Genomic DNA, 10006 nt, shown 5'->3' with positions numbered 1-10006 from the left:
TCGCCACCACCGTGGGCTCAGACATTTCCACAGATGAGCCCCTCCTGTCCCCACCGGGACAAACATCCTGTCCGCCCCCTCTCTCACCGTCTTCATCCTCTCCCTCCCCGGGGAACCGGCATCAAACCGACGGGCCGAGCGGTCTCCTCCTACCTCTCAGCGACACATCAGACTCCGGCCGCAGGAGACGCTTCACAAACGCCCCAACTTCCCTCGGAGGGAAATGGAAATAAATCAGAAAGCGGACATTTACTTTGACGGTTGTCCCGCCGTGACGGAAAGTTCGGGAGACGGTGTCAGCGGGGGTAACGCCCTCTCGGCTGGTCCACCTCCGCTATTGGCTGGAAGCAGTGATTGACATCGCTTCGCACCAATGGGAATAGCGCAGCGCCTGACTCCTCTGTTGACAGCGGTGGGGGAGGGGCTGGTCACGTGATTAGTTTCCCAGCCGTTAAACCGACCAAGCTCGAGCTCACCAGCGCGCGGGGCACAAAAGGCCCCGGATGATCGGTTGAGGTGAGAAGGGGTCTCCGGGTTGGGGGTCTCACCGGGCGGCGTTTTCAACACCGACTTCGGGTAGTTGCTGTGACTCCGGACTCCGTGACCCGCAATCCCGGGACAGTCCTGCTCTCTTCCCTCTCTCTCAGCCCCACCATCCGTACACGGGCCCCGGGGAGCTTCCGGCTGATGAGGGAATGGGAACCGATGGGTCTCTCAGACAGAGCTGAGCTCCAGCTGTCTAAATGCAAGGATCGGGAACTCGGAGAAAGGGAACAAAATCTTTTACATCAGCTGTTGTGAAAATCACCTTTGTTCTGCCTCCAGTCACAAACCAGAGAAAATCTGCAGATGCTGGAAATCCGAGCAACACACACAAATTGCTGGAGGAACTCAGCATTAGTACTCTTTTCCATAGATGCTGCCTGGCCTGCTGAGTTCCCCCAGCATTTTGTGTCTGTTGCTTGTTCCACCCCCTCTTGTTCTGGACTTTCTACCCGTGAGAACATGTTTTGTCCCACTCTCTCTGGGTACATAATGATATCAAACACCTTTGTCCTGGGCAACAAGTAGCTTTCACATCACAAATGTGCCAGACTCCAATGAGACAGACTACTGCCCTTCCCTTCATGTTCATTGGCATTGCCATCACTGAGTTCACCACCGTCAGTCACCCGGGGGAGGGTTCAGGGGAAATATTTATGTACAATACAGAAACTGGTGTTACCTGTGTGTATTGTGGTGATGCAAAAGTTGCTGGAGAATTTGCAAGTGGGAAGAAATGGAGTGATATTTAGAAATCTGCCTTTTTATAGCATCATTTAGCAAGCAAACCAGATATGGACAGTGTGCAAAAGCTGTGGTGAGAAAATCCTTCATTACCCACTACAGGCCCGCTACATAGGTTATGTGAGAGTGCAGATGAACTTGATCAAACCTAGAGGACATCAAAGTTTTTATTAACAGTGATTTGCTAGCTGTTAAAATGAATAGCTCAAAATATAAAATTTAGTGCCCACACGTTGTCACCAGGCAAAAAATTGCACAGCACAAGATTTTTCCACATTTTTTACACCTCCCTGATGCCCGCACCTACTAGATGTGCATCCAGCTGCAGCTTGTAACCTTGCACTTTAAGGAGTTGGAACCTGAAATGGATGAATTATGGATCATCCAGGAGTCGGAGGGGGTGATAGATATGACATGAAGAGAGGTGAGTTACACCCAAGGTGCAAGACACAGGAAACAGGGTGAGAGTCAGGAAGGGGAATGCGGGTAAACAGCCATTGCAGAAGACTCTTGTTGCCACCCCCACAACAACAGGAAGACCACTTTAGAAACTCTTGGTGGAGGTAGTTAGGATAGTTACTGTGATCTCCGGACACCGTGACCTGCAATCTCGGGACAGTCCTGCTCTCTTCCCTCTCTCTCAGCCCCACGATCCATACACGGGCCCTGGGGAGCTTCCGGCTGATGAGGGAATGGGAACCGATGGATCTCTCAGACAGAGCTGAGCTCCAGCTGTCTAAATGCAAGGATTGGGAACTCAGAGAAAGGGAACAAAATCTTTTACATCACCAGTTGAGAAAATCACCTTTGTTCTACCTCCAATCACAAACAAGAGAAACTCTGCAGAGAGGACACAGTTTTAAGGTGCTTGGAAGTAGGTACGAAGGAGATGTCAGGGGTGTTGTGTTCTTAACACGTACCGTGGGTTACTAATAACAAACCATATTCTGGCAGAATTGAACTTTTATTTAACAGCAACAAAACCACGTTTTACACTGCCATGCTTTTCTATCATTCTTCATTTCTGCGCATGCTCAGAACTCTGTCCAGTCACGTCCTGACACGTGATATCACCACAAGGGGTAAGTTATTTACACAGAGTGGTGAGTGCGTGGAATGGGCTGCCGGTAACTGTGATGAAGCCGCATACGTTAGGTTCTTTTAAGGGGCTCCTGGATAGGTACATGGCGCGTAGAAAACTACAGAGCTATGGGGAACTCTTGGGAATTTCTAAAATAAGTAATGTTTGACACAGCATTATGGGCCGAAGGGCCTGTATTGTGCTGTATAAATGGGGAAGTCACTTACCCATGACCTCTGGTTGTCGTCCCGCCCAACATCAGTGGAAAAAGCTGCTTGCATTTACCCCATCTATACTCCCATAATTTTGTATACTTCTAACAAATCCTCAAAGCAATGTATAATTTCCTTGTTAATGCTTGGAGCCTTTTTTAGATGGATAAGATGATGAGGGGCATTGATCGTGTGGATAGTCGGAGGTTGTTCCCCAGGGCTGAAATGGCCAACATGAGGGGCGTAGCTTTAAGCTGCTTGGAAATAGGTACTGAGGGGATGGCAGGGGTAAGTTTTTTACACAGAGAGTGATGGGTGTGTGGAATGCACTGCCAGCAGAGGTGGTCAAGGCAGATACAATAGGGTCTTTTAGATAGGTACATGGAGCTTAGAAAAAAATAGAGTTTTATGTGCTAGGGAAATTCCAGGCAGTTTCTAGAGTAAATTTCATGGTTGGCACAACATTGTGGGCTGAATGGCCTGGAATATGCTGTAGATTTCTATGTTCTATGTTGAACAGCAAAATAACTTTGACTATCCTACAATCCTCTGATAATCCCCCGTCGCTAAGGATGATTTAATTATCTCTGCTAGGGCCCCGACAATTTCTGCACTTGCCTCCCATAGGGTTTGAGGGAGCACCTTATCATGCCCTGGAGATTTATCCACCCTAATCTGCCTCAGGATAGCAAACATCTCCTCTTCTTTAATCTGTACAGGACCCACGATTTTAATGCCGCTTTTCCACACTCTCATTGATACTGTGTCCATCTCTTGAGTAAATGACATGGAAAAAAATATTTAAGATCTCCCCCATCTGCTTTGCTTCCACACGTGGATTGCCATTCCGGTCTTCCAGAGGACCAATTTTGTGCCTTGCAATCCTTTTGCTTTTAATCTATCTCCAGAATCCCTGAAGATCATCCTTCATTTTTTCTGCGAGGGCAATCTCATGCTTTCTTTTAGCCATCCTGATTTATTTCTTATGTGTTCTCTTGCATTTCTTATACTCCATAAAAACCTACCTGCCTATCCCTGTTATGCAACTCCATTTTGTGCTTCACCAGGGTCTCAATATCTCTTGAAAACCAAGAGATACAGTTTCTATCTTTACCTTTTATTCTGAAAAGCACATACCCACTTTGTACTTACAAAATTTTGTTTGAAGGCCTCAATTTATCAAGCACACCTTTGCCTGATCCTAGTATCTAAATTCCAGGTGTTGATCCATGCCCTGAACACATCCGCCTTTCCTACACTGCTCTTTGTATTGAAATATACAGGGCTCAGCATATTCACTGCACCATGCTCAACGTTTTCATTCCTGGCTTTCCATCCTTTCCACAATCTGCTCTATTATTCAGGCTCCCATTCCGTCTGCAACTTTAGTTTAACCCTCCCTTACCCCCACATCCACCATGCAGCTCTATCACCCCTTTGGCTTTCCTCTCCCAGATCAATAAAAAGGAGGCGCATACCAGGTACAGGCAGATAGGAACAAATGGGGTACTTATTGTTACGTACCCCGTAACTGGGTTGCCAAACCAGCAGAAATGGAACACTCGTTGGAGTCTGGATTACTAGGAACTAATAAAGTTTTATTAAAGAAATAAGTAATACAGTACACTAATCGTAAGGATATAAATGCAACAGGTTAGCAATGATAATCCACGCATATACACAGAACTAGGGTAATAGGAATCAAACAAGCTCTATCGCAGTCTAGGGGTAAAATGATCAGTCTTAAGTGAAGCAGAGTTCAGTTCAGTTTAGTGCAGTTCGCAGTACCGTTGGAGAGAGAGAGAGATGCAATTTGGTTTCAGGCAGACCTTTTGATGTCTCGCAGTTGGTTTCGGGCAGACCTTTTGATGTCTTCTAATCCCACTGTGGTCACCGACTGTGACCCCTCCGTTCCGGATATGATCATTCTTCCGCGGTGAACCCGGCACCCAGGCAAGGGTGGACACACACCCCAGGTTCCCACCTATCGTACCTTTACACCCTGTGAGCCTCTGGTCAGTTCACGTGAACCGGCCCTCCAAACACTCACCAACTTGTGGGGGCACACTGCTCTTTCCAGGGTTTCATGGTGTGTCATGCCTTAGCAAACCTGTTCCTTTTATCCCCCTGCTGGGGTATCACCTGTCTATCAAACTTCAAACAGTTCAGGTTCAAAGCAACTGGTCTGTCAATATCTGAATTGTGTTTTTTTCCTGTTAATTCCTCTCTTCTCTCTTATTAGCATTTTGAATGTTTCTCCATTGTCTTTCTTATCTCTCTCATTAGCATCATCCATCCGGTACCTCTGCTTGGCGTCACACATGACACTATGAAGTACAGGAAATTCAAGTGAACACTTATGAAAGAAATAAAAGAAGGCATGAGGTTGCCCAGCAGACATGGTGAAGGAGAATCCTCAAGGATTCTGCAGGTGTGTTAAGTGCAAAAAGATTGCAAGGGAAAAAATTAATCCTCTGCAAGATCAGAATGGTAATCCACATGAGGAGACAAAATAGATGGGAGAGATTTTTTTTTGCATCTGTATTTACTCTGGAGATGGACACAGAGTCTATAGAAGTGAGGCAAAGCAGCATCAACTTCATGGACCCTGTACAGATTACAGAGGTGGAGGTGCTTGCTGTCTTAAGGCAAATTAGTGTGGATAAATCCCCAGGGCCTGACAAGTTGTTCCCTGGGACCCTGCGGCAGACAAGTGCAGAAATTGTCGGGGCCCAAGCACAGATATTTAAATCGTCCTTAGTGACAGGTGATGGATTGGAGGATTGGAGGACAGCCAATGATGCTCCGCTGTTCAAGAAAGGCTCTAAAAATAAACTAGGAATTTATACGTTGGTGAGCCTGACATCAGTAGTGGGAAAGTTATTGGAATGTGTCTGCAGGAAATGGATATACAAGTATTTGGATAGATGTAGATTGGTTGAGGATAGGCAGCATACTGGATGAGACACTGTCTTTGGGAGAAGCCAGAGTGTGGTAGTAGATGGTTGCCTCTTTGACTGGAGGCCTGTGACTAGTGGTGTGCCACAGGGATCGGTGCTGGATCTGTTGTGGTTTGTCATCTAGATCAGTAATCTGGATGATAGTGTGGTTAACTGGATCAGCAGATTTCTGGATGACACTAAGATTGGGAGAGTAGTGGACAGTGAGGAAGAATATAATGTCTTGCAGTCTGATCTGGACCAGCTGGAGAAATGCAAAATGGAATTTAATGGAGACAAGTGCGAGGTGTTGCATTTTGATAGGACCTGGGTCTTACACAGTGAATGTTAGGGCACTGAGGAGCGCTGCAGAAGAAAGGGATCTGGGAATACATGTCCATAATTCACTGAAAGTGGTGTCACAGTTAAATAGGGACAGAAGGAAAGATTTTAGCATATTGGCCTTCATGAACCAAAGTACTGAGTACAGGAGATGGATATTTTGTTGACATTGTACAAGACATTGGTGAGGCCTGATTTGGAGTGTTGTGTGCAGTTTTATCACCTACCTACTGGAAAGATGTAAAAGAGGTTGAAAGAGTTTAGAGAAAATTCACAAGGATGTTGCCAAATCTGGAGGACTTGGGTTATTAGGAAAGATTGAACAGGTCAGGACTTTATTCCTTGGAACATAGAAGATTGAGTGGAGATTTGATGGAGGTATACCACTATTTTGAGGGTTATTGGTGAGGTAAATGCAAGCTGGCTTTTACCACTGAGATTGGGTGGGACGACAACCAGAGGCCGTGGATTAAGTGTGAAAGGTGAGACATTAGGGGGAACATGAGGGCAAATTTCTTCACACAGATGGTCATCCGGGTGTGGAATGAGCACAAATGGTGCATGTGAGCTGAATTTCAACATTTAAGATGTTTGTATAGGTACCTGCATGTTAGGGGTACGGGAGTAGGGAGTTGAAAAGCCTCAGCACCAACTAGATGGGCCAAAGGGCCTGTTTCTGTGTTGTAATTTACTATGACTCTGTGTCAAGAACATGAAATAATACTAATGTTTACTCTAATTCCTTCTAACAGCTGAGCAGACCAACCATACATCTGAGTTGGAGATATTTACATGGCGTTAAAACTGTGGCACTTTAAATTAACAGTACATACAAGAAAATCCCAGCTGCATGTTAACCAAGGCTATTTGTGTGAGAGTGTTTCAGTTACTGTGGGGCCAGGAACCCATGCAGCTCAGTGGGAACAGGGAATAATACCAATAGAGAGAGTCAAACTGAGCCAGGTCACAGATTGGAGATGGCAGAAATGCCCCATTCTTAGAGAGACAGGAAGAGCATCAGAGAATTTGATGGTCATTCCAGATACCAGCACTGTGCCCAGTTAGAAGATGATTTCTCTCTCCAACTTGGGAGAAACTACACTGCAACAGTGTGATACCAGATCACACCTTGGCAACTAAAGTGATCTCATCTGAAATGTTGTCCTACACCCATTGATGGATTTTGTAAATCTTTTTACAGGTTAAAAATGGCAAGGAATTTGTCTACGGGAATCTCGAACACAACACGACAGTTTTGCTGTCTCTGTCCAGATATTTAAGAAGTGGAGCAAGGGATTCACTCGATCATCCTTCCTGCTCAGACTGTGGGGAGGGATTCACTCGATCATCTCAACTTTGGGTACATCAGCAAGCTCACACTGGGACAAGGCCATTCACCTGTTCTGTGTGTGAGAAGGGATTGAGTCAGTCTGCCAACCTGTGGACACACCGGTCAGTTCACATCGAGCAGAGGCTGGTCATCTGCTGAATTTGTGGGGAAGGTTTCACTCGGTTATCTGACCTAATGGCTCACCAGCGAGTTCACACTGGGGAGAGGCCGTTCACCTGCTCAGACTGTAGGAAGGGATTCGCTCAGTCATCTCATCTACAGAGTCACCAACGTGTTCACACTGGAGAGAGGCCGTTCACCTGCTCAGACTGTGGGAGGGGATTTACCCAGTCATCCAATCTGAAAGTTCATCAGCGAGTTCACACTGGGGAGAGGCAGTTCACCTGCTCAGACTGTGGGAAGGGATTCACTCTGTCATCCCAACTGAAAGTACATCAGAGGGTTCACACTGGAGAGAGGCCGTTCACCTGCTCGGACTGTGGGAAGGGATTCACTCAGTCATCTCACCTACAGACACACTGGTCATTTCACACTGGAGAGAGGCCATTTACCTGCCCAGACTGTGGGAAGGGATTCACTCGGTCATCTCACCTACAGAGTCACCAACGAGTTCATACTGGGGAGAAGCCGTTCACCTGCTCAGTCTGTAGGAAGGGATTCGCTTGTTCATCCAATCTGAAGGTACATCAGAGGGTTCACACTGGGGAGAGGCCGTTCACCTGCTCAGACTGTGGGAAGGGATTCACTCAGGCATCTCACCTACTGAGACACCAATCAGTTTACACTGGGGGGAGGCCATTCACCTGCTCAGACTGTGGGAAGGGATTCTCTCAGGCATCCAAGCTGAAGGTACATCAGAGAGTTCACACCGGAGAAAGGCCATTCACCTGCTCAGACTGTGGGAAGGGATTCACTCAGGCATCTCACCTACTGACACACCGGTCATTTCACACTGGGGAGAGGCCATTCACCTGCCCAGACTGTGGGAAGGGATTCACTCAGTCATCCCATCTACAGAGTCACCAACGAGTTCACACTGGGGAGAGGCCGTTCACCTGCTCAGACTGCGGGAAGGGATTCGTTCGCTCATCCAATCTGAAGGTACATCAGCGATTTCACACTGGGGAGAGGCCGTTCACCTGCTCAGACTGTGGGAAGGGATTCACTTTGTCATCCCAATTGAAGGTACATCAGAGGGTTCACACTGGAGAGAGACCATTCACCTGCTTGGACTGTGGGAAGGGATTCACTCAGGCATCTCAACTACTGACACACCAGTCAGTTCACACGGGGGAGAGGCCGTTCACCTGCTCAGACTGTGGGAAGGGATTCACTCGGTCATCTGACCTACAGAGACACCAGCGAATTCACACCGGGGAGAGGCCATTCACCTGCACAGACTGTGGGAAGGGATTCACTTGCTCATCCAGTCTGAAGGTACATCAGCGAGTTCACACTGGGGAGAAGCCGTTCACCTGCTCGGAATGTGGGAAGGGATTCACAGAGTCATCCAAACTACTGGCACACCAGACAGTTCACACTGGGGAGAGGCCATTCATCTGCTCAGACTGTGGGAGGGGATTCACTCAGTCATCTAATCTACTGAGACACCAGCGAGTTCACACTGGGTAGAGGCTGATCACCTGCTCAGGCATTGGGAAGAGATTCTCTCAGCCATCTCCAACAAATGTGCATCATTGAGTTCACACTGGGGAGAGGCCGTTCACCTGCTGTGAATGTGGGAAGGGATTCACTCCGTTATCTAACCTTTTGACACATGACCGGGTTCACAATGGGGAGAAAGTTTCAATAAGCCGAATGCTGGATATTTGTCCATCACTGTTGCTGAATGCAATTTCGAGAGTGACTGTAGGTGCTGAACTCTGCAATTATTGCTGCTGCTCACCACACCCAGTTCTGCACCCTGGTCACTGGGCATGGGAGGAGTTTCTTCTACATATTCACCTTTAGTGGGACTGGAGTTTAATATTCTGGATCTGTGACAAATAAATCAGTTCTATTTTAACTCTGTCTCCGGTACCTTGTGAATTTATAACACACCTAGTGTACAGTAGAGAGTTAACTCCGGCTGGCTGGACCCGGCCAGTGATTCTGTCCCATGACAGTCCTTTTAAATCCTCCCCTGTTGTTCATCTCTCGCTCTCCCTGTGGTGATGGGTTCCAAACAGTCACCACTCTGTGGGTGAAGAGGTTTCTGTTGAATTCTCTGCAGACTGAAGAAGTCGAGCTGACTGCAGTTCTGTCTGAGATGTTCTTCACCCCTCTCATCTCTGGGTTGAGGAAGAATGACATTGGGAGTTAACCTCCTTATTCAGGGCTCATTTCCACATTATGGGTCATTTTCCTGTTTCTAAAGTGTTGTTGAAAACACCACTGTCCTCTAAAGACTGAAAGCAGAATGGGAAACCATTAGTTGGATGTTCAACGGAGCAGGGTCAGAAACCAGAGGCGGGTCTGCACAGGGCAGAGTTTGGGACTCTGGACGATGGTCGGGGTAAGAACGTGTGATGAGAAGGGAGTCAGCAGTGGGGTGTGGCAGCGAATGACAGAGTGGAAACGTTGGAAGCTGATTGACGGAGAAAATAATTTGTCTGACTGATGACACAAACAATACCTGTGGTGAGGTGCTCCACTGGTCGAGGAACATGTGTGTGGTGGGAATGGTTTTATCTATTGAGGGAGTTGTTCCTGCATGTTTAACCTGTAATATTATATCCAGATGTTTATTTTAGATTATCCTATCTGTAATAATGTATTGATTATCTTATAAATA

The 10006-nt window shown here is 47.0% G+C and overlaps 1 protein-coding gene across 2 annotated transcripts; it reads left to right on the top strand.

The window, feature by feature from the left end:
* The first annotated feature begins 457 nt into the window (after positions 1 to 457).
* LOC140208435 (uncharacterized) lies at positions 458 to 9238 on the top strand. 2 transcript variants are annotated; one of them, XM_072277112.1, is made up of 2 exons: positions 458 to 516; positions 7063 to 9238. In XM_072277112.1, the coding sequence occupies exon 2, from the start codon at positions 7387 to 7389 to the stop codon at positions 8842 to 8844; it is 1458 nt and encodes a 485-aa protein (XP_072133213.1). In that variant the 5' UTR covers positions 458 to 516; positions 7063 to 7386; the 3' UTR covers positions 8845 to 9238. The 2 variants fall into 2 exon arrangements, with proteins under 2 accessions (XP_072133213.1, XP_072133214.1); XM_072277113.1 differs by lacking the exon at positions 458 to 516 and adding an exon at positions 4962 to 5011.
* Positions 9239 to 10006: the final 768 nt, after the last annotated feature.

The sequence above is a fragment of the Mobula birostris genome, chromosome 13 (genome assembly GCF_030028105.1).
Source record: "Mobula birostris isolate sMobBir1 chromosome 13, sMobBir1.hap1, whole genome shotgun sequence".
Classification (NCBI taxonomy): Eukaryota; Metazoa; Chordata; class Chondrichthyes; order Myliobatiformes; family Myliobatidae; genus Mobula; species Mobula birostris.
The sequence above is the reverse complement of the archived record's forward strand: the minus strand, read 5'-3'. Positions and strand labels throughout refer to the sequence as shown.